Source organism: Penicillium psychrofluorescens (assembly GCF_964197705.1).
Source record: "Penicillium psychrofluorescens genome assembly, chromosome: 3".
NCBI classification, from domain to species: domain Eukaryota; kingdom Fungi; phylum Ascomycota; class Eurotiomycetes; order Eurotiales; family Aspergillaceae; genus Penicillium; species Penicillium psychrofluorescens.
Window position 1 is genome coordinate 2,003,109 of NC_133441.1, and position 22,584 is coordinate 2,025,692.

Here is a 22,584-nt window from a genome sequence, read left to right on the forward strand (position 1 = left end):
CTTCCTCTTCTTCACTCTTCAACTCGCAACCGCCGTCGTCATGCTCTCCCCTGATTGATCACGATGACTTCAAAACGCACTCGCACAGCTTTTGAGGCCGACCTTCAATCCCAACAGTCTCCCTACGCAGTCTACGGAACCCCGCTCCCGCCCCTCGATGCCGGCGTCCGGGACGATGGGTCGTACATGCCCGTTTGGAAGCAGGAGGTGACCGATGAACGGGGTAGGAAACGACTTCATGGTGCATTCACCGGTGGATTTAGTGCTGGGTAAGTCATTTCAAGCTGCACACGCGATCTCACCCGCGGAATTCAGGAAGCGCTAACAATGGCCTCGCACCTCTAGGTATTTCAACAGCGTCGGTTCGAAAGAAGGATGGTCTCCTGCTACCTTTATCTCATCCCGTCAGAATCGCGCCCGGGATGCGAAACAGCCGGTGCAGCAACGAGCGGAGGATTTCATGGACGAGGAGGATTTGCGCGAAGCAGAGGAGTCGAAGATGCTACAGACTGCGGAGGGATACGCAGGCTTTGGTTCTACAGAAACGGATGCCACGCGACGGGCAGGTCTCGTTGACTTATTGAAGACTGGTGGGGAGACCATGGGAGTGAAGCTATTGAAGAAAATGGGGTGGCGCGAGGGTCAGGGAATTGGTCCGAAGGTACGGCGCAAAGCCAATCTCGGCGATAGGGCTGCCACGGGCGGAGAAGGAGCCGAGCAAACATATCTCTTTGCGCCAGAAAACCCTCCCATGGTTGCCTTTATCCGTAAGACCGACCTGAAAGGTCTGGGGTTTGAAGGAGAAGCGCGCCTTGAGGAACGTCTGGAGACACCTCGCGGTAAACCCGATGAAGAGGGGTTGGATTCGTTTTTTGAAGGGCGTCTAGCTCTCCAGGGGAAATCAAAGACATCCAAAGCAAAGGAAACACGTCGCGGAGGGTTTGGTGTTGGCATCCTCAATGACACCGGCTCAGATGACGAGGATCCTTACTCTCTGGGCCCACAGATCTCATACAGCAAGACCATCGGCGGAGACAAGAAGAAAAAGAAGAAAGAGGGAAAGCCGGCTATTGCCTCATCCAATCCTCTGTTGAATTCGAAGCCCGTCTTCATATCGAAGAAGGTCGCAGCTGCACGGAGTGCCGGGGGGTTCAGGAAATGCCGTGATGGCCGATTGCCACTTGATGGATTTGTTCTCGCAGAAGGATTCTCCGGTCTGTCTCTTTCTTCAGACAAGAAATATGAGCCTCCTCAAATTCCAGATGGTTGGAAATCATCCAAAGTGTCATTGTCCACGGAGCAGAACCCGTCAGATTATGTATCTACTGCCGATGCCGCCAAAGCTTCATCTCTCGACCCGACCTCCAGAGCTGCAGTTTTGGGTGAGGCCCAACTACCTGGAAAGTCCATCTTCGACTGGATGACTCCAGAGGCTCGAGCCAGAATTGCCAAGGTTACTGGGAAAACCGATCTTCCCCCCGCGCTAGGCGAGAAGGCACCGAAGGGCTATGAGCTGTCCGAGTCAGAACAGCGCAAGGATCTCTGGGATCTTGTACCAAAGCTGGATAAGCAACTCGCAGTGCAAGCTTTGACACGAGCAGTCAGCGGCTGGATGCCTTATTCGGAAGACGAGGACAAGCGCACACGCTATCGAACCTTTCTTGAGATCCGCGCAGGTCTTCGAGATTCTCTGCCGGATCGATTGCCGGGTTCTAGCACAGATGACTGGGTTACGGAAATGCAAGAATTTGCCCGGGCCGCCGAGGTATTCAAACCCATGTCGGGACTGATGGCTTCACGTTTCACATCGGCGTCCTCAACCCCGAAAGTTGGCTCCGATGCACCCGACACCGACTCGGGTCTCAGCCGGCCCACCGATAAGCCGGACGACCCGGCCGTTGCAGCAGCCAAGATCGGCATGTTTGGCCAGATGACCCGGAGCACTGTCTCCTTCTATCCGGCTCGTCTGCTTTGCAAGCGGTTTAATGTCAAACCACCATCCCATGTGCAGCTGGATCCGGGAGAACAGCCTGGAGGCGACGAGGGCGGAGGCCCGGGCAAGAGATTCCAGTCAGGAGGGTACCAGACAGGCACTGGGCCCAAGACATTGGTGTCACAGGAAGCCATGAACGAACTTCTTCTGTCGGCGGGACATCCGCCCCCGCCTCCACCTGGAGCTAACGAACGCGGATCTGCACCAGAGATCCGACGCCCTGCGGTGGTGCCGGAACGCAACGAAGCCCTGGAGGCGGAGCGACCGGGCGATGCCGTTTTCAAGGCGATTTTTGGAGACTCGGAGGATGAGGAGTAGAACTAGCATATATAAATATATTCATGTACATTAGCATCGATCGGCATCTAGAAACGCTGCGGTGCAACCTGACAGAAATCGTGGTGGTGCTCGGACCAAACTTATGTGGAGAATCAGTCGAGGCTTGATTATGAGTTTGGAGCTTCTTTCATTACTACTTCAACCGCCCCTCCCCCCTCCCTCGTCTCTCTTTTCTCGACCTCCCCCTCTTCTGCCGTATGGAGCGTCGTGCTCGCCATGGTATGCTTTCGCACTTCCAGCCAGCACGATAGGCCCAGCCTATCTGTCGCTGGCTCTAACCGCCAGCCCGATTTTCAATAAACAAAGAGGGCTGACAACTGTTTTCGTCTAGGGTTGCTGCGCATCACGGCCATCGCGTGACGATGACCATCCCCCCTCCGAAACCGACGAGGACCAACACTCCCAACAGACATCTTCTCGCAATAACAGCGCCGCTGATCCCTCCGTCTCCACAACTTCCGGCCGCCGACGCACGCGACGGCCCGCTCCCAACATCCCACTTGGCGAACACTACAATGAGCCCGTGCGCCTCCACGTCTGGAGCAGCAAACGCCGCACCTGGACGCGCGTCCAGCTCGACCGTGAGCGCCGCGAGTTCTTTGAGACTCGCGTGGCCGGCCGCGCTGAGGTGTGGGCGGCGCTCTCGTCTACTATCTCGCTGATACGCGCCGGCGACCTGGCCACGGCGCAGAGCATCGTCGATGCAGCCGGTATAACCATCCCAACCGGTGATTTGTGCGAAGGTGTCTACGACGAACAAGGCATACTCTACCGTCTGCCGCAGTGCATTGTCAGCGATCCCGACAATATGGTCCAGAATACATCCTCACTCCCTGGATCCGACGATGACGCACAGGACGAGAACACCGAGGCCCTGTCGGATGGTAAGCTAGCGACGGACGACTATGCCTCGGGCGACGAGTCGATCGCCGAGGATCTGGAGCGGCGCCGTGATGAAAAGGGCAAGACTCGGGAGCAGGACCTGATCCGCGTGCAGACGCGGCTAAGTGATCGTGGCGGTCCAGATTTGATGTTGCTGGTGAATAAGGATCAGAGCGTGGGGTTTCTAACTCGCAAGATTCATCATGAGGCAGGGGTAAGTCTTCTGAACCCCGGTTTAGATCTGCTGCTGGGTTTCTGACTGGCATCTTCACAGCTTGCTGGTCATCAGCGCGTGCGCATCGCCTACCTTGGCCATCTTCTGAAAGAGAACGAGTCACTGCCCGACCAAGGGTGGCAGAGCGATCATGTTATCAATGCTCTGATTGCGTCTCGCTTTCCGGTCTCCTAGCCCGAGCACATGGATTCTAGCATTCTGGTTCAAACACTGGTTCCTTCCCTTCTTTCTTCTTACACACATTCTCTCACACTCTCATCTCGGCGTCTCTCCTCTCTCTTTCTCAACTTCAGCGTTCCGGCGTTACTTGTCTCTTCGATCTGATGTTTCTGCATAATACCCCTGCGAGCTTTTCTTGTCTCTTTTTTCTCTCTGGTGATTGGCTCTCTCATCTCGACAAATCTATTTTGTAGTCTTATTCTTCAGACTGTTCTCTCTAAGGGCATATTCAAGGTTGATCGCCGGTCATTATGGCCACTCACGCCATATGAGATTCGAGATTTTAACAAGCTCATTCTAGCGTCTGTAGGTTTGATCAGCCATTCTCTCCATAACTTGATGCGTGTCTGCCCTGACGATTGCCGTGGCGCGGTTGACGCTTAATTGTACTCTATTGTCGAGCTAGATGAATTGTGACCCAATCTCCATCTATTGACACCAGCAGAAGGTGACTAATTTTGGGGAAAAAATAAAATCTAGTCGGCGATATGACAAAATGCAAAAAGAAAGTGCATCATCCGTGAATCGAACACGGGCCTCGTCGATGGCAACGACGAATTCTACCACTAGACCAATAATGCTTTTCTTGGCAGTTGATCTACGTGGTTTGTACTATGAGTATAAATCTTGTACTAAAGACTTTGAGTATGTAGGTCCCGGAGAATATCCTTCTCTTCTCTTTTTCTATCTTTCCTTGTGGTAATATGAACAAATCCATAGTCAGATCTCTCTTATTTAGCTACTTTTTACTTAAATCCCTGAAAAATCTCAGAACTCATACTGCAAGGGTTGTGGTAAACCTGACTGAAAATATATATATCTGTGCAACATACTGATTCTAGAATTTACTATCTCTTAGCCACATATAAGAAAAACCGCCATTGAGATACCCGCTCAACTCATTATAATCTTAAGAAGTATTTATGAGGATGCAACGAATCATATGTAAAACTCGATTGAGTGGATGGTATAACATGTTGAAGAATCAGCCTCATTTTACCACTGAGGACGTCTGGAAAACAGTACCATGACAGGGTACATCCGAATATTACACTGGAACTTTTTTCTACTCGATCACGGAGAACCAGGCGTTCGCTCCATCACCTGCACCCACATGTTTGAAATCGCGAAAAGCCCAAGGTAATTCCGCGCTTCCCAGGGACGCGTAGGACTGATAAGCGCCAGGTCGAAGTTGCGTAAGAGCTCGAATACCGTCTTTCCGATCTCGATTTGGGCTACTGCCTTCCCCAAACACTGGAACTTGCCGTGACCGAATATGAGGTCGTTGGTCCGAACCATAACAGCCAATGTGGCAGGGTCCGACTCGAGCCACCGCTCGGGCCGGAAAGCCTTTGCGTCCTTGCCATAGATCTCCTCGCTCCGGTGCATAGCGTACGCCGAGTACCCGATGCAAGTGCCGCCCGGCAGGAATATGCTCTCGCCGTCGAGGACAAGAGTGTCGCCCTCTGCCGGGACATCGCGCGAGAAGATGTTCGCAACAGGCGGCCAGAGTCGCAGAGCCTCGCGAATCACGGCCTGGAGGTACGGAAGCTGTTTAGCCTGGGCGGCCGTAATGAGGCCTTCGCCTGTGCTTGGAGCACGGCCGTCGCGGACGGCATCGTCGACCTCGCGCTGCAGCTTGAAGTAGACACGGGGATTCGTCATGATGTGCAAAAGGGTGCCGCGGATGGCGCCAGCAGTGGTGTCGGAGCCCGCAATGATCTGCTCTAACGCCTCGGTGCGCAGTTCGTCGCCTTTTAAACCGTGGCGCATGAAGGAGGCCAGCATATCAGATCGTTCGTCGGTGGAGCTCGCAGCGCGCTCGTCGACGAGGCGGAAGCATGCTGCCATCATCTTACCGAAGCCGTTGTTGTCCTTGGGTGAGGGTGCAACGAACCTGCCGATGAAAGGCGCCTGGGTGATCCAGGTAAAGCCCATGGCGAGGGCGGTATTGCCGATAGCAAGTCCCTCCTCGCTCGATTGGAGGTAGTTGTCCACGTCCTGGTCGCTCTGCAGCATACCAAACGCCGTGCCGAGGCCGACACTACTAATGACATCGAGTGTAAAATACTGAACCTTCTTCGCTAGGTCCATGGGCACAACTTGGCGGTCGGACGAGACATATTTGGATCGAATGAGGTTCAGGAAATCTTGAAGTCGCTCATCCACAGAGCCCTCGAGGTGGGTATTCTCCCTTCCCGAATACTTTATAACAATTACCGGTCAGCAGTCTACGCCGCTATGAACGGGTGAGGAGAGAGTCGGAGAAGAAAAAGAGCCAGCCATCATACCCCTGGAGCCATCTGCTTCCTCCGTCGCTCGTGTTCCGCGTTATCCGTCTGACTGAAGACATTGTCCTTCCGGTACTCGATCCGCACAGCTCTGTAGTACCAATCGGAGCGCTTGTAGCCCGGCTTGTTGTTCACGTGCATCCAAACTTCGGGGGAAGAAGTGATCAGCACTCGAGGCGCGACACGGGCAATCGGCCCTGACTCGAGTCGAGAGTGTTAGTTGCAGGAAGAGAAGCTGTAGGAAGAGATGCAAAGCACAAAAGATGCCTGGAAGATGATTCGCACCATGTTTCTTGCTGACTTCTGCGTACCACTCGTGGCAATTGCTCCGAAGCATCGCCAAGCTATGAGGCCAGTTCGAGATGCCGGTCCACAAAGGTCCCCGGAACTGCCTCAACTTAGCATACGTCGTGATTGTCCAGAAGACATAGAGGGTCAAGAGACCGCAGAGGAGCGTCACAGCCTGCCCAGATAAGGTGGGAACCCCCATGGCGGAAGAAACAACAGGAGAGAGTTGGCCAAAGTGGATGAAGGTTGAAAATCCCATCCAGGCCTTCACGCTTGCTTAGTGGATAGGGGTCGTGGGGCCTGCTATATACTATTGCACCATTGGACGTGGAAAAGCGCGGGAACGGGAGTTAGCGGGGTTAGTGGTGGTTGATAGCGGCGTGCTGTATGGGCTATGTCCACCCGTCGCCCCAAACCGGCTGGAATAGCTTCTCCCGCGCGCAAGTAGATCCACTTTCTAGCGCCGACTAGCGTGCAAAGGGATCACCTATTACCAACCCTACATTCGGGCCGTTTGAGCGAGAACCAATGGTAATGCAAAGGATGGATGCGTTATCTGTGCGGAGTTCTGATCCCTGAATGGCTGCGGGTATCTTTCACTGGCTAAATGCTAAAATATGCTCTTGCTAGCTCCTTCCCTGCGATCCCGGGATGCCCCACAGCATGTCTGTAGCAATGACATCTATCATACCATGGTAGACGCCTGCTGTGGACTTAGTCAATGCTGGACCAATCACTAGTAGCCCGCGGCCGCCCCCTCGTACTTTGGTTCTTTTTTAATATGTACCCAACCATACTCCGGCTGGACTGAAGTTGCTACTGAAACGGTTCGATCGGACACTAGGGAAGTCCCGTAAACACCCCCACCCTCCCGACCTCCCTTTTTTCCTAGCCGTTTCCTGGAATTCCCCCTCCGGCGATAGCTTTTGCCCAGTCTTTGGAAAAGTGTCACAACCATGGCTGAAAATACGGAGCCAATCGCGGTGGTAAGTGGTGCTTTCGTGTTCTGATGTGGTCATTCTCACCTCTCGCTTAGGACCCTGATTTCTACTCCATGTCCCCTGGCCACGACGCAAATCTGCAGGACTTTCAGTCGTGAGTGCCCACTGCGACTCATACCTATCGTTGCATTCTCACTCCAGTACGTCTTCAGAGAGACCACATCTATTGCGTCCACGATCGCTAGGGGACGGTTAGAAAACGGCCGAAGGTCAGTCCAATTCCAGTCCAAGATCGCTTCTTGAGACTAACCCGAGATGTAGATACCAGGCCACTAAAGAAGATGACTACTGGTTCGTTGCGATGCATCGAGCTGGCTTTACATAGAGTAACCATGTCCAGGGGCCCTTCTGACGAGCAGCAATTCGAGGCGTTTGAGATTGGGTAAACCGCACCCCACCCCTCTATCTTTTGCGTCTCACTATGTAGCTAGATGGTCTGTGATGTTAACAAATATAGCCACATGGTGTTTCTCGTGCTAGACTACAACCAGCCGAACCCTCTTTTCCGCGCTCCTATCGGTGATTCGCCTAAGGTGAATTTATACCACGGCGCTTCTCGCTCCAACGTCCCGCTAACATCATGATTAGCATATTCTGGATATCGGAACTGGTCAAGGGAGTTGGGCAATGTAAGTCAATGAGTAACTCGTCTCAAGTGAACCTTTTGACAAGTCCATAGTGATGTTGCCGATGCTTATCCGTCAGGTATTGTATTGTTTTTGATCCGATTCCTTCTATTCTTAGACTGACACCGGCTAGCTACCGTCCGCGGCGTGGATATCTTCCCCCCACCCGTGTCATGGATGCCCCCGAACTGCGTTTTCGAAGTGGATGATGTGCTTCGCGAGTGGACATGGAGAGAGCCATTTGACTTTATCCATATACGCCTAATGTATGGTGCCTTCCCTGCTGAGGGATGGGACCAAGTATACAAACAGGCTTACGAGTGAGTTTCAATCCTTATTACTCGATCTTGTGGGTGATCAAAGCCTCATATCTTTTTACTTTCGCTATAGCGCCCTCGAACCTGGTGGCTGGATCGAGCAGATGGAATTTGACGTGCGAGTCTCCAGCGATGACGGTACCCTGAAGGAAGAACACCAGTTATGGGGATGGGGCGACATGTTTATCAGATGCGCCGAGCGAGCCGGACGGTCACTCGCAATCCAGGAAACAATGCGCAGCGCAATTGAGAAAGCCGGGTTCGTGGACGTGCACGAGCAAAAGTACAAGATACCCTTAGGACCTTGGCCTAGGGACAAGTTACTGAAGGAGGTCGGACACCTCGAGTGTGCCCACTGGAACGCCGCTCTAGAAGGTTGGGCGATGTGGCTTCTCACCCACTTTGGGGAGCCCGTGCCGTGGAAGAAGGAGGAGGTGCAGGTGTACCTGGCGAAAGTGCGCGCAGAGCTGAAGGATCCGCACATTCACGGCTATAACCCTGCGTAGGTTTTATTTCGAATCGCACTGCTGAGCTTTTTGATTCTAATAACGTTTAGGAAGCGCGTGTGGGCCAGAAAGCCTACCAAGGAGGAATTGAAAGCGAAGGAGGCAAGTTTCGAAATCGATACATCGCCGTAAAGCTGCTTTGTATCTTCTTGGCAGTTGAAGCCCTAAGTTTGTAATGTCTTTTTTTGTTCAGGTCCTCCTAGCACTAATCAGACTTTAGCGGACACGAGCAGACAGCACATCGCACAAGATCATAAACAAGAGTACGCAAACTATGTAGGCGAGAGCCCTAATCTCTATCTTGGGTTAGTGCATGCCAACGACGATAAGGGAATCGGCAGAGAATTCAAGTGGCTCAGACTGTTGTGAAAGATTTTGGGGTTGCAGTTGAGTGTGACATAGGCAGGGCCCCAATGGAGGAGCTGGAGAGTATGCTGCAGATCCCAAGGTATGTGACTAGCAAGCCTCAGCTTTAAGGGATACTACAGCTGTATATTGAATGAGACTTTTAAGGAACAAGGAAATAATAGACTCAGAATGATTACATCACAACTACTAAACCAGCCGTCCATTTTTCGCCTCTTTCCCCTTCGGCGTCTGTCCAGACCGCCGCTTGAACACGCGGCACAGGAATGATGCACCGCGGCCGATGCCACGTACCAGAGACGTGGGGTTATAGTGCTTGACGCGGAACATGTAGTACAGCAGGACAGTGCCACAGACATTGAAGCCAATGTAAGCCCAGCCCAGTCCGAAGTTGCGCCAACGCTGGCTGTAGACTAAACGATGATGTGAATTAGTTTTGTACGAGAGCAAAAGGGGTATGAAGCAACATACAGATATTGCTGGGTGCCAGGTACTGGTCGGCGATGGTCAACTGGCAAAATTGACATCCGCTCGTGGCGTCCGCATTATACAGCTGTCCGCCAGAAGCCTTGACGTAAGGTTCAAGATATGCCCCACAGGTTAATCCGGAAGGCGGATTGAACACGCTCAGCTCGGCATCTGCACAGTGGATCCGGTGGCCATGCAAACCAGTAGCTGTGAGACCGGCAATCAGGTATGTCAGAGGAGAGACACGGTACATAAAGATCCAGAATCCTGGCAGAGCATTTGGCGGCTGCATGACTCCGTTGAAAGTAAGACACATGATGAAGAGCAATGTCGCGATGGTGCCACCGGTCTCGGCGTCTGGCAGCGCCGCGATCACCAGCGATGCGAAGGTGGACGTGAAGAGGTAGAACTGGACGACCAAAAGCAGCATCAAGCCCTGCCGGTGAGGCGCTTGAGCGGCACCGTACACCGGGAAATAGTAACCGGCCCAGGAAATAACTGCGACTAGAATCTGCCATGGGACCTCGACGATGACGTTTGCAATCAGAAACGCGGCCCATGAGTACGCCTTGGAGGGCCGTTCGCGGACTTCATATAGGGAGCGTTGGACAACAAATTTGGGCATGATCCTGATGGTATGTTAGTTTCGGCAAGAGGTCTTTGTGGCGGTATACTTACTGCTGCACCAGTGTCGAAAAGATAGACATCAGCATAAAGGCACTGAACAGAATATCCTGGATTCCCTGTAGCGAGCTATTGGGCCTGAAAAACGTAAATCCAATAAATAGCGAGGACAGCGCTCCCAAGAGAATCTTGGCCCAAACATAAGACGGCTCTCGCCAGTACTGCTGGAACACACGATGGGTGACATGCCAAAGCTGAGACCGGAAGGGCATTGCATATTCGTCCTGCTGAGCCGGTTCTTCAGTATTGGCTATCGACGACCGTTCCTCGTGAATGCGACCAATTTCCGTCTGCACGTCTTTTGCTTGCGAGCTGTTGTTCCACACCAAAGACCAGTCTTTGTCGGCTTTGCCAGAAGCACCGGCGCCAATGATCTCCAACATGTATTCGGCAGGCTATGTCTATTAGCAATGAAACCATCCATCCTATGTTTTGAACTCTTACATTTTCCGAAGAGCCACAGACCCGGGCCCCGTTGCTCTCAAAATAATCCAGAAGAGCGCGGGATTGCTCTCCAATTTCCCCAAAGTATACAGTCTTTCCTCCCTTCGCAAGAAACAAAAGACGGTCAAATTGCTGTTTCTCAGTTAGCTGGAATTCTAAGACATGCAAGGGCATACACATTTGTGATGAGAATTCCTACCTGGAATAAGAGAGCACTTGGCTGATGAATAGTTGAGAGAACAGCTTGGCCATGCTCGGCCAGTTTGCGCAGGAAAGAACAGATAGCCCATGAGCTTTGCGAATCCAGTCCACTAGTAGGCTCATCGAGGAAGATCAGAAGCGCAGGCTTCGCAGCCAGCTCAACGCCAATAGTCAACAGCTTTCTCTGTTCAACATTCAGGCCCTCTCCCGGGGTTCCAACAATTGCATCGGCAAATTCTTTCATGCCAAGCATCTCGACCACCTCCTCAACGTACTTGTACTTTTCTTTCTTGGAGACAGTCTTGGGTTGGCGCAGCATCGCACTGAACCGGAGAGCCTCTCTCACCGTCGTGGTGGGGAGATGAAGATCCTGTTGCTGAACATAACCGGTCTTTCTCTGGAAACTGGTATCCAGCGGTTTGCCATTGACAAACATGTCACCTGTAACAATGCCAATAGACACACGCTTGGCCAGAACATCGAGCAAGGTCGTCTTGCCAGCACCAGACACTCCCATCAAAGCGGTTAGTGTACCGGGTTTGACCCAGCCGGAGACATTGTCTAGCAGACGTCGCTCGCCACCTTTGATAGGAATATCGTAGCAGACATTACGCCATGTGAAGATATCGTGCTGCGCTGGAATGGCCGATGCATCACTTCCTGTGTTTTCATTCTCCTGTTCCTTATTCACTTCTGCCACGTCGGTGGTACCTTTATGGCCCTTGTCAAGCTGACCAAGATGGGCTGGCACATGGCCTCGCCGAAACACCAGGAACTCGGCTTTCGAAGAAGTGGCTGAGTTGAGTTCTGAGGCAAGCAGATAGAGCACCATAAAGAAAATCCAAAAACCGATCATGATGCCCAAGTTTCTCCATTCGTGCGCGTACGTGTACGTGTACTGGGTTTGGATGTAGGCGTCGCCCGAAACGGTTCGTTCGCCTGCCACAGCACCGCGCACAGAGCAGATAAAGGAGTCCCCGCTCAGACTTGGGTAGGCTGGGATGAACTGAGAGCACTCAAAGCGACGGCCGTGGAACTCGTTGGCAATCAGCGCTTCATACGTGTAGAAGATAGGGTTTATCCACCGGATCCAGCTGAACCAGGGGATGGAGCTCATTTCTGGGACCGGGATCACGAATCCAGTGTAGATAACAATCGCCAACACCATCACTCCGGCCATGGACATAGCTTGCGCGAGAGTTTTGGTGCAAGCAGCCAGTGTTCGAAAGACGCATGACATTGTCAGAGTGCTGATGAAGCTGAAAAGGAAAAATATGAAAAATTGCGAAGGCTCATATCGCTTCATTTACTTTGTTAGTTTGTTCGGTATCACGATTGCGGGATTTAACGTACAAGGCTCGCCAGGAAGTAGAAAATGAGGTTGAACACCACAGCAGCCACGAATTTGACCGGTATATCAGAGACAATGCCGCCCAGTGACTCGGTGAATGGATGTACAAAAGCATAGGAAGCTTGCTTCTCGATGATAGGCCGTTGGTCGTAGAGAGAATTGATCTCGGTGATGCTGATAAGAGCATTCAATCTAGAGGGTATCAGAGCCGAGATCCGGTTGTAGTTTTATAGAGACTTACAAGACGGAGAAGAAAAGCGCAGCACCTTTGCTTTGAAAACCCACGGTTGCATTTGGCGTCCTAAGCAGATGAGTAGCTGTTCATTGACAGTGCGAAGCATGAGCTTACCCAAAGTAGATCGATCCAATAACCAGAGACATAACAATCCGCCCAATAACCGTTGTCAAAGTGGAGGGTTTGTCGTTCCAGATTCTGAAGAACATCAGCGTGATGTACCAGAGTTAGAATGACCGGAAAACCAACCTTTGATAAGCTCTTTTGGTACACAGTCGGACTTGCATAGGGATAGAAATGACGTAAGGACTCTTAGGCCGGACATGCTTTGCCTGTCGCAGCCTTTTCGTCTCGTCAAACTCCTTCTCGGCAGTCCCACCCAGAGGATATTCTTCGCGGTACTGGGTGATCTCTTTCTGCAGAGCAGCATACTCACGGCTCTTCTTCCAGTGCTTCTCAAATTCGCCGGGCGTGCGCGGGACTCTGTTCTCCATACCCTCGCGAGCCGTTCGTTCCTGGGGGTTTGTGACAGAAGTCAGGAAGTCACCGGTGGTCTGGCGTGCCGGACAGTTCCAGCCCATGTTGACAAAGTACTCTTTAGCTTGACTGCAGGGACCGAAGAAGATCTCGTGTCCTTCGTACAACACGATGACCTTGTTGAACACATCGTAAATTGCTTGAGAGGCTTGATAGATTGCAACCGCATGGCAGCTCCCCGTCAGATTCGACGAAACTCGCAGTGCTTTGACAAATTCCAGTGCGCTGGCAGAATCCAGACCTCGAGTGCTGTTGTCCCATCCACCAACGGGGGCTCCCGAGACTGATTCAGGGTTACTTTAACTTCAAATACTTCATATGGGGCCATGTAACTCACGGGCCATCTCGGCAATGCTAAGTCAAATGTCAGGAACGAAGTAGAAATGTAATGGATGTTTACGCACCTAACTCGCTTGCGCTCACCACCTGAAACGCCTCTGATGTAGTCATCCCCCACTAAATGATATATTAGTTTCTTCTTTTTCTTGGTTCAAAATAGAACAGGTGCACCTTTGGTGTTGTATGTATGGCTCAAACCGAAAACAGTCATGGCCACCTGAGTTATATGCTTCGCGAAAGACAACCGATTGATCCCGTGCAGCCGGTTCTCTGGAGTCCTGGCTGCAGCTGCAAACTCTAGCGTCTGGCCCACAGTGAGGTGAGGGAAATGCTTGTCGACTTCCTGGTTGTAGACAACCTCACCCTTGAACTCCTTGTGCATCTTCTCCATGGAAATGCCGTTGTACTGGATATCTGAGCCCTTGCCCACTTTCAGGCCATGGAGCTCGCCGCATATAGACTTCAACAGAGTTGAGCAACCGCTACCAGGGCGCCCGAGCACAATAAGCAACTCGCCGCTTTTGAGGACGCCGTCAAATTCCCGCAGAATCTGCTTCTGAGGCACTCGACTTCCGCAGGCTAGATACTCCTGAGGCCGGAAGGGTGCCATAAACAGCGAAGCCACATTGTTCTGGTATTGAAGTGCCGAGCCGGTGCCGGAGATGTTGAGGTTCTGGAATACGACACCGGTGGACTTGCGCATAGGAACGCCCTCCCTATCCATAAGCTTGAGCATCATGCGGGCCCACTTGTAATGGTCGAACTGGTCGCTCGTGGGATCGAGCACTGGATCGCCCAGCTCGAGACCCTCCAGCGTATCCTTGCGCTCGATGTCTATGCCAGCAACGCCAGAGTCGGTGGCAGTGTGCTTGGGGAAATTAGACGCTAGGCGAGTGAGCTCGGCGCGGTCCTCAGGGCCGAAGTGCTCAAACACTTGCTCATCATCATCGTTCTCGGAAGTGGCAACAGAGCTCGACTGCGATCCCCGATGGTCATGGGAGGAGCTTGTCTGGAAGATCCCATCGTTGTCTTCATCCTGTTGAGCCATGTTGAGGATGAGAATGCTATGGGTAAGAAGGAGGTAACAAACAGAAAGAGGCAGATAGGAAATGTCCCTGGTGAGACAATGACATCTACAAGAACGGGCTCGGTCTGATGACTAGCACGGGTGGGTAAACATGCAACATGCAGCCCTGATCCAAAGCCTACATTACTGGGGTCTCAGGGCTCGCGAGCTCCCATTCGGCGGACATGGAAGTCGTGATGTCAACTACCCAGCGGGATCGCATTGGCATCGCCGGATGCAGCGCTCAGCTGGCAACAGCAACACAAGAGGCCATAATGTACCTGAGTCAATCAAGCCATGCAATAAGCTGTAGTAGAATTGAGACATAGGAGATCCATGTCGCACAGCAATGACGGAATAATTGAAGTTCCATCTAACCCTAAGCTGATCACCATCTACTGTTGATGCCTGAGGCGATAACATCAGGCAAACAGTGCAAACCCGCTATCTATTGAAAAAATAATTTATCGCAACGATAACCAAAAGTTCCTTGACCAACAGACACAATGGCCGAGATGGAAAAGACTCCTTTTGTCAGGGAGCTTGCTTCGAGCGGTATGCGCCAATGCTCTCTTGCTCCGAATGATACATGCTAATTGAACACCACAGACCGCAAGACCCGCGACAAGGCCCTCGAGTCCCTAACGCTCTTCCTCCGCTCACGCACCGACCTCACCCTCGTGGACCTCCTCAAGCTGTGGAAGGGCCTGTTCTTCTGTAAGTCAACCCGCTTAAGAGCCCTCCGAACCAAAATTAACAACATGAACAGGCTTCTACCACTCCGACAGACCTCTCACCCAGCAAGCCCTCGCGCGCGCTCTCTCCTACTCCCTCGTCCCCTCCCTCCCCCACCAAACCGTGCACCGTTTCCTGCGCGCTTTCTGGATCACCATTGGCCGCGACTTCCACTCGCTCGACCGGTTACGGTTGGACAAGTACCTGTTCCTAATTCGATGCTATGTCGGTGTTGCATTTGAGGCCTTTGTGAAGCGGAAGACTGAGCAAAACCAAGAAGATGGAAAGAAGCGCAAGCGAGAGGATACCAAGCAATCGAAACAGGGTGGGAAAAGGCAGAAGAAACAGGAGGAGACCAAAGCCGCCTCTATTGTAGAAGATGAGGAGACATCGGAGGGCAAATGGGCAGATCTCGAGGCTTACATCTCCATCATCGAGGAGGGCCCGCTGTGTCCGCGCAACTTCGACCCTGACCAGCCTTCCAAACCTGTGTCAGAGGAGGGAGGGGATCCCAATTTCGTGCCTATGCCGCATGGCCCGGATGGACTCCGCTACCATGTTGTTGATATCTGGGTTGACGAGTTGGAGAAAGTGCTCGAGTTTGAGGAGGAGGAATCCGAGGGTAACCGCAAGATCAAGGGCGATGTCCCCATGGAGTTGCTTCTGCGGCCACTGGAGAAGCTGCGCACGGAGAGTCCCTACAAGCCTGTGCGAACGAGGGCGGCCGAGGCATTGGGTGATGATCGCTTGGTTGAGTGGGGGGTGCGGGAGAGGAAGGTTGAGGAGGAAGAGGAAGAAGATAGCGAGCAAGAATGGGGTGGGTTTGGTGACGATTGATTAATTTGGGAGTGTAGAATATGTTCTTATTAGACCTGCATCATTTGATAGCAATAGCATTGTTACGAGATCTACACCTAGATATGGAGTTGACAGGAAGTATAGGTGCATTAAAATTTAATAGAACGGCGTAGGAAGCCAGAGAGAGCAAGCTATGGGCCGTCGAAAGAACATAAACAAAGGAAAAGGTTGGGTATCTGTCAGAGGTGTGTTTGAACAATTCCTATACCCATTACGAGTTGCCAAATCCACACGATACTCTATACATTCTTCAAACTCCACGAATCAATAAATCTCCGGTCTAGGCCCAGTTTGCCAAATTCTCTAGTAGAGGTAGATACCCCCCCCGGGTCCAAAGATCCACTTTTTATGTGGTCTATTAGCTGCTCACCGATCTCACACATGGCGATGAACTTCGATTCTTGGAGTTAAGCTTCCGCTGCCAGTCCAGGGTTCCACCATGACAAGGCAACGATCGCAGCCTCCGTCGCTCCTAAGATCCAGGAAGCTCCGTAAGAAAAGAAAAGATCGGGACGCAGAATCAACTGTAGACCTGCGTTTACTTTTCAATTGTTTCATGTGGGATCTATGGCGATCTATAAAAAGCCACGAACAGGGTCAATTCCTTCCCTCAATGTGAAATCAGGTAAACTGTGGCCCCTGATATGCAGTACAGATCCTCTCGAAAAGACCGCCCGTTTTGCCAAGGCAGCCTCTTTTGCCCGAAATATAAAGACCGCTCGTTTCCTATCTGCCAAGAACCTCCGCCAATGCAGCCCCATTTAGCTGTAGCCAAGACATCCATTCGACGGAGTGTCAGGGTCCAGTTACAGTCATCAAGGCACTCAATGACCTAGCTCCAGGAACGATTCGGTGTGGCCCCATCTTGGCCCAAGATGGTGAAGTGGAGCGTGGCGACAGCGTACTTCCTAATCCTATCAAAGACGGCCCAACACAGAACATAAGTTTGCTGGCCTGGGAAGAATCAGGTTGGATCTGACAAATACGACTTGTCGGGCGCATACTTGGCAAAAGGCATTATCAGGTTGCCTTGCACCGTCTTGATACACGCATGACTCGTGATTCGCACCCGGATTCAAACCTGTTGCACCATGAGGTCCAACAGCTCTTCAGCAATAACTCTTGTTGTTGGGAGCCAATATGTTTCACAGATTTTAGACTGTGCTAATTTTTTAAAGATCAAAGCTACCAGGGAACAGGGATCTATAGGCCCTTATTCCGCAACCAAATGAAACATGGTTTAAACTATACAAGGTGGTTTCTGGCTACTGTACACTTGAACAACCTCTTCTGGACACCTCTGGCTATGAAGCGGCAAGCCAACCAAAAACAAAATGAACAAAACAAGACACCGAGTCTATTGCGCGAGGGTATCATGGAGCAATGGCAAAGACCCGGAAAGAAACAACACAAAAAAAAAAAGAATTTATACTCTCGGACCCTCCGCCTCGTAGACCCGGCCCGACTTGGACAGCATCGTGCCCAGGCCATGGTGGACCTCGGCCTGGAACGCTTCAAAGGGCACCTGTTCGCCATCGATGCTGATGTAGCCTTCCTTTTCGTGCGGGACCAAGCGGAACGCGGTGGCCTTGCGCACGTTGACATCGGGCATGCAGAAGAACCCGCCGGTGGCGAGCTCGTTCATCATCTTTAGCGACGAGGCGCGGCTGACCATGCCGTCGATGGTGACCACGTCCAGGTACCCGTCGTTCGGCAGCGCGGCCGGGAAGAAGTTCGTGTCCTTGCTCATGATTGCCATGTTACCCGCGTAGAAGTTGCCCATGGTTTCGCCGGGGATGATTTCCCAGTCCTCGGGGAGTTTGTCCATCACCGTGCCGTACTTGAGCTCTGGGAGACCTGGTGATTGCTTTGCAGCCTCTGTGCGGTCACTGTCGGCAGAGGCTGGATCATCTGATCGATTTTTGAATGAGATGTAGTGTTCCTTGATGGCCATTTTGTCTTTCATATCGACCTTGATCGCCAGGTCACACGGGTATATAGTGCGCTGCAAGAGACGAATGAGGAATCCGAACGTGAAGCGCTGCGCGCCCATCCATCGGATATTATCCGTACCCAGATCCGAGTCCGCCACGATGCCGAACGATTGCGAGAGGAAAGACAGCGTGCGCGAGTCTTTCTGCGTGATGGAGACCAAATCCAGCGGCGTCCGGAGTCCCTTGACAATTTCCACCGCCGTGATAGACACGCTATCTGTTCCAAAACAGTTCCAAGTCATCCCATTCCCAGAGCCGCAGGGCAGCATAGCAACAGCCATTCTGGCCAGAGCCTCTCGACCATTCGCCCGTTTCCCCAATCCATTGAAAACCTCGTACGGCAGCCCGTCGCCCGAGCAACAGATGACAGCATCATACGCATCTAAATCCAGCTGTTCAGCAATCTCAATCGCATGTCCACGATGGGTGGTGGCCTGCACGTCCATCTCGCACTTGGCCGCAGCGAAGATCGGCGCCGCATAAGTCTCGTACAGATAGGAAGCAGTTCCTGTCCCACCAAATGGATTCACCAAGACCTTCAGCCTCTTCCTGCGTTGCGCACTTCCATACGCCCGTTCGACCAGCTTGCGGACCCACGGCTCAATCGTCGAGCTCTCCTTCTGACTAACGGGGTACGCCAAAGTAGCGACGGAGACCTCGTTCTTGCCCGCGGGGCGCGCATAGGTGATGACGAGGGTGGAGGATCTCAGTTCGGCGTCGAGGACATTGAGCAGGGCAATGGCATGTTTGGTCTCTGGTTCTTCTGAGTGGAATTGTCAGCGGGCACGGTAATCATAAGCTCGTCGGGGCGGAGCGATCGGCCACCATAAGAACGATCTGACGTACTGGACTTGCATAATCCACAGCAGCCACGGTCCGGTTTGCGAGCGAAGCGCTCATCTGTGCGCGTGGTCAGTGATGCGGAAGGGACCGGGCCAGGCGCAGTCCTTACCGACGACCAAGAGCGAGTCGGTGCCGAGCGTGAGGGAGACCGAGGTGTCGACGATCACGGCCGCGTCGCGCAGCAGGGGCTGGTCGGGCGCGGGGGAGGTAGCGGACATTCTGGAGGAGATCTCCGGTCAAAGCATGGCAACAATCAGAAGAGATAAGTGTATACAGCTAAGAATAATAATGATCAAGAGGAAGAAGAGGAAGAAGGAGAAAGACAGGAGTTGCCTCGCTTGCCTGTGTCTCCACCGGGAACCCGCGGCTGGTGATGACTGAGACCCCAAGCGTAAATAGTGGCTGGAGAAGAAGCGGGATAAGGAAGGACCTAGATCAAATTGTTTTTCTATCCACGACCTAGTTACGGACGGACTCCAGAGAAGCAAAGAAAGAACAGAAAAAAGGGAAATAAACAAATTCGTCTCGAGGAAGGGAACAGGGGACTAAGTAAAGATATAGTTAGGGTTGCAATTCTACTACGCGGCTGCTGCCTTCAACCCCTTCAGCGAGCCCAGGCTCAGTGCCAGGCCCTGCGACCGACTTCTTATCCGCACGAATCCGGTGATCGGCCCGTCATCACCCTCCTTCTCGATGCTCAGGTTGGCCAGGGCATCCTCGCCTACACACATAGTTAGTTAGTAACCGGTTTGAAAGTTGAGACAAGAGACATACCGAATACACTCCGCGCATACAGGTTGGCGCTCAGGAACCGACAGTCGCCCTTGAGGGACGCTTCGGGCGTCAAGCACGCCATGTTCGTGCTCTCCATCAGGTGCTTGAGGAAGTCGCGCAGGGTCTTGGCCTTGGAGTTGATGTTGACCTTGTTCTCCCACTCGAACTCGGTCCACATGGTCCGGAACTGGGTCTCCGTGCACTGCGCCGGCTGGATGTAGTCCATGATGTCCGCATGGATGTCGTTAAGAATGACCACGTGGGTCTCGGTGGAGCTGGCGCCATCGTACACGATGTTGCCGAAGATAACACCGGTGTCGGTCGACGACACCTTGACCGTTGCCTGCACGTTCAGGAAGTCGCGCGGGCCCAGGTTGTGTGTCGACGGCCGCTCAACCACCTTGAGGTCTCCGAGAGTCGCAAACTCCACGGACAGGTTCTGCAGGGTCTCTGCGGTTTGGTTGACCAGTAGCACATCCAGGACAATATCGAATTGGTGAACCGTAACATAGGCTTCCGCGTAGACCGAGTCAGAGAAACCGGTTAGTTGCACCACCCGGCTCAGCTTCGAGGAGACGTTCTCCACGATGGTTTCGCCGCCCGTGGCCTTGGCGAGATCCAGCTCAATTTCTTCAGCTCCCTCCGTGGCATTCTTCTTGGTGAACTGTCGAATGGGAATGGCATCGTCAACCTGTACGGCACTCTTGGCCTTCTCCGACGCCTCCTTGGCGGCTCTCTTCTTGTCCTCAACTTGAACCATGGCACGGAAGGCCTTGCGGGTGTCCTCAAGGAAGGTGGTCTCGAGATCCTTCTTCTCAGAGAACTCGGCCAGAGAGCGTACACAGCACATGATGCGGTCCACCGAGTCCTCGTCGATGGGAGCCTTGACGAAGTGTGACTGGCCAACACGCATGATCGAGATCATGATAAGCATCGCCTCGGCGCGAAGGGCATTGGTGCGGGCGGCATCCTGCGAAACTTCCGAATGCCGCATCACCAATTTGGTCAAGGTTGAAGAGAGAACAGTGGCGAGATAGTAGTCACCATCCAGAATGAGCTGACGCAGGGGCGGCTTTTGGGCTGCCTTGACGGCTTCCAGCCGGGCGGCTGCAGCAGACTGGCTGGTGAGAGCGCTCTCTGTCGCGTATGTTCCATCCGCCAACACCTTCCGCGATCCAGACGGGGCCGCAGCCTTAGCATGGCCGTTCGCTTGTTCCTGCGTTAGAAGAGCATTATCTTCGGGGACCTCATCGAGCAGCCGTTGTTCCGAAGCCAAGATGGGAATTTCTCCAAGACTGGCCCGGATCTTCTTCCAAGCCTCCCGAATGTCATTCTCCTCCAAGGAGTATTCTCCGACAACCCAAAGGACACCGCGGTAGACCTTTCCAGCCCGCACCTCACTCAGAGTCGAGACAAGGCGCTCGACAATCGCCGCACGCAGCTTGGGGAATTTCTCAACAACCTCCTTGACGAATGAGATCACGTCAACGGCGGAGTTGTTGTTGAAGTCGGCAATGAAGTCCATAAGGAGATCGACGACGCTGGCGGCAATTTCCGAGAACTTGATGGCGCAGTTATGTATTGACTGAATCAAGAGCTGACGGTATTCGCTGTTCTGTAGAAGCTGTTAGCACCACCGGCATATCCACAAGAGCTGGTGACCTACCTGTTCATATTGCTCATCTACGGTCTTGGAAAGCTCTTTCTTGAGTAGCATCACAATTTCTTCAACGTTCTTGCTCGAGACCATTTCCAGAGCAATGCCGAGAGCCTTTCTCCGGACGTCGATGTCCGGGCTGGTGAGAACACGCAGAATCTCCATGGTCAAATCATCCAGAACACCTTCATTGCGGATCCGCAGCTGGTCCACACGGTCCAACACGATAAGCTTGACATTGTTATCGGCCTCTCGAATGGCGAGTTCGATCAATTTGCCCGCGGCGGCTTTGACGGCGACGGGGTTGCTGGTGAGAGCAGTGAGGGAGGTCGCGGCCTCGTAGATCACGGTGCTGGTAGGGGCATCGAGGAGATCGAAGATCAATTTCAGATACCGCGCCTGTTGCTTTTTAGTGACGCTATGCGATTGTCATTGAAATGGTCAAACTAACCTTGTTCTGGGTATTCTGCACTGCGTCCTTGCGAATGAACTCCAATTCGGCCAATTGAAGCAACTCGTCCGTGTTAGGAACGCTGTCGAACGTGGTTGCCAGGTACTCCAGCGCCTTTTGGTGGCTGATGGACATGAGAGCCGCAAAGGCATTGCGCTTGCACGTGGGGTCATTCTCCGACTCGAGGAAGGTCTGGATGAGTTCCGGGGCGTCGGGAATGAGAGACTCGGAGTGTTGGAAGATGGACGCCACGGCCCAAACGGCGTTCTTGCGGACGTAGGCGTGACGGTGGTCGAGACACGAGCGGGCCGACGAAAGGAGGGGCTCGATCAGTTCGGGTTCGCGGAGTTTGGCCAGGAAACGAAGGGTGTTGCCTCGGATGTATTCATTGGCATGTTGCAGATCGTTTCGAATTCCGTTACTAGAAGACTTGTGAGTCCGCCATTCACAGCGAAGGGGGAGCGCAATGCATCCTTACCACACCAGGATCATCTCCTGCTTCAGCTTGCCAGTCGAATCGTGTTTGGGGCAGATCTCGTAGTAGAAGTAGAGCAATTTCTTCAGCGACTTTCTCTTGGAGGGCATGACAAAGCGAATGATGTGCATCAACAGTTGCGCCATGGGATCCCCATTGAGCATGATCGTAACAATTGTCCTCATTGTCTCCATCTTGGTCTCGTCGGTGCCCTTCTCCAGCTGCAGCTTCAGTTCCTGTATAGTCGGCTGGTCCGCCGTGTTGTCCATATGGACCAGACTATACGTGTTTTCGAGAAACGACGCCATGGTGGATGGGGGGAGGAAGCGATGGGAGGGAAAGGGAGCTGCAAGTGGTTAGTTCAACGTGTTTGTTTTCGAAGGTGAGGTGGGCCGAACACACCAGAGTG

General features: G+C 52.8%; 8 protein-coding genes and 1 non-coding gene across 9 annotated transcripts; 4 read left to right on the forward strand and 5 right to left on the reverse strand.

The window, feature by feature from the left end:
- Positions 1-63: 63 nt before the first annotated feature.
- Positions 64-2,311, forward strand: PFLUO_LOCUS4883 (uncharacterized protein; the record flags this gene model as incomplete). Its single annotated transcript, XM_073782278.1, has 2 exons — positions 64-269; positions 346-2,311. The coding sequence occupies 2 exons, from the start codon at positions 64-66 to the stop codon at positions 2,309-2,311; spliced, it is 2,172 nt and encodes a 723-aa protein (XP_073638949.1).
- Positions 2,312-2,548: 237 nt separating this feature from the next.
- Positions 2,549-3,623, forward strand: PFLUO_LOCUS4884 (uncharacterized protein; the record flags this gene model as incomplete). Its single annotated transcript, XM_073782279.1, has 3 exons — positions 2,549-2,551; positions 2,664-3,428; positions 3,489-3,623. 3 exons carry the CDS (start codon positions 2,549-2,551, stop codon positions 3,621-3,623), a joined length of 903 nt encoding a protein of 300 aa, XP_073638950.1.
- Positions 3,624-4,178: 555 nt separating this feature from the next.
- On the reverse strand, positions 4,179-4,249 carry PFLUO_LOCUS4885. Its single transcript has one exon. It is a non-coding gene; the product is annotated as a tRNA-Gly (tRNA).
- Positions 4,250-4,742: 493 nt separating this feature from the next.
- PFLUO_LOCUS4886 (uncharacterized protein) lies at positions 4,743-6,449 on the reverse strand (the record flags this gene model as incomplete). The annotated part of the gene is made up of 3 exons (XM_073782280.1): positions 4,743-5,873; positions 5,960-6,156; positions 6,245-6,449. 3 exons carry the CDS (start codon positions 6,447-6,449, stop codon positions 4,743-4,745), a joined length of 1,533 nt encoding a protein of 510 aa, XP_073638951.1.
- A 754-nt stretch (positions 6,450-7,203) lies between these two features.
- Positions 7,204-8,829, forward strand: PFLUO_LOCUS4887 (uncharacterized protein; the record flags this gene model as incomplete). Its single annotated transcript, XM_073782281.1, has 11 exons — positions 7,204-7,233; positions 7,284-7,342; positions 7,401-7,457; positions 7,510-7,539; positions 7,589-7,630; positions 7,706-7,781; positions 7,837-7,877; positions 7,928-7,953; positions 8,008-8,194; positions 8,265-8,693; positions 8,748-8,829. The coding sequence occupies 11 exons, from the start codon at positions 7,204-7,206 to the stop codon at positions 8,827-8,829; spliced, it is 1,059 nt and encodes a 352-aa protein (XP_073638952.1).
- Positions 8,830-9,252: 423 nt separating this feature from the next.
- PFLUO_LOCUS4888 (uncharacterized protein) lies at positions 9,253-14,370 on the reverse strand (the record flags this gene model as incomplete). Its single annotated transcript, XM_073782282.1, has 12 exons — positions 9,253-9,476; positions 9,535-10,160; positions 10,210-10,610; positions 10,660-10,791; positions 10,859-12,160; positions 12,214-12,403; positions 12,453-12,512; positions 12,561-12,644; positions 12,696-13,266; positions 13,321-13,337; positions 13,388-13,439; positions 13,494-14,370. The coding sequence occupies 12 exons, from the start codon at positions 14,368-14,370 to the stop codon at positions 9,253-9,255; spliced, it is 4,536 nt and encodes a 1,511-aa protein (XP_073638953.1).
- A 524-nt stretch (positions 14,371-14,894) lies between these two features.
- PFLUO_LOCUS4889 (uncharacterized protein) lies at positions 14,895-15,960 on the forward strand (the record flags this gene model as incomplete). Its single annotated transcript, XM_073782283.1, has 3 exons — positions 14,895-14,943; positions 14,998-15,105; positions 15,158-15,960. The coding sequence occupies 3 exons, from the start codon at positions 14,895-14,897 to the stop codon at positions 15,958-15,960; spliced, it is 960 nt and encodes a 319-aa protein (XP_073638954.1).
- Positions 15,961-17,407: 1,447 nt separating this feature from the next.
- Positions 17,408-19,036, reverse strand: PFLUO_LOCUS4890 (sphinganine kinase lcb4; the record flags this gene model as incomplete). Its single annotated transcript, XM_073782284.1, has 3 exons — positions 17,408-18,738; positions 18,822-18,875; positions 18,928-19,036. The coding sequence occupies 3 exons, from the start codon at positions 19,034-19,036 to the stop codon at positions 17,408-17,410; spliced, it is 1,494 nt and encodes a 497-aa protein (XP_073638955.1).
- A 360-nt stretch (positions 19,037-19,396) lies between these two features.
- On the reverse strand, positions 19,397-22,483 carry PFLUO_LOCUS4891 (coatomer subunit beta; the record flags this gene model as incomplete). The annotated part of the gene is made up of 5 exons (XM_073782285.1): positions 19,397-19,539; positions 19,593-21,207; positions 21,259-21,648; positions 21,701-22,121; positions 22,179-22,483. 5 exons carry the CDS (start codon positions 22,481-22,483, stop codon positions 19,397-19,399), a joined length of 2,874 nt encoding a protein of 957 aa, XP_073638956.1.
- Positions 22,484-22,584: the final 101 nt, after the last annotated feature.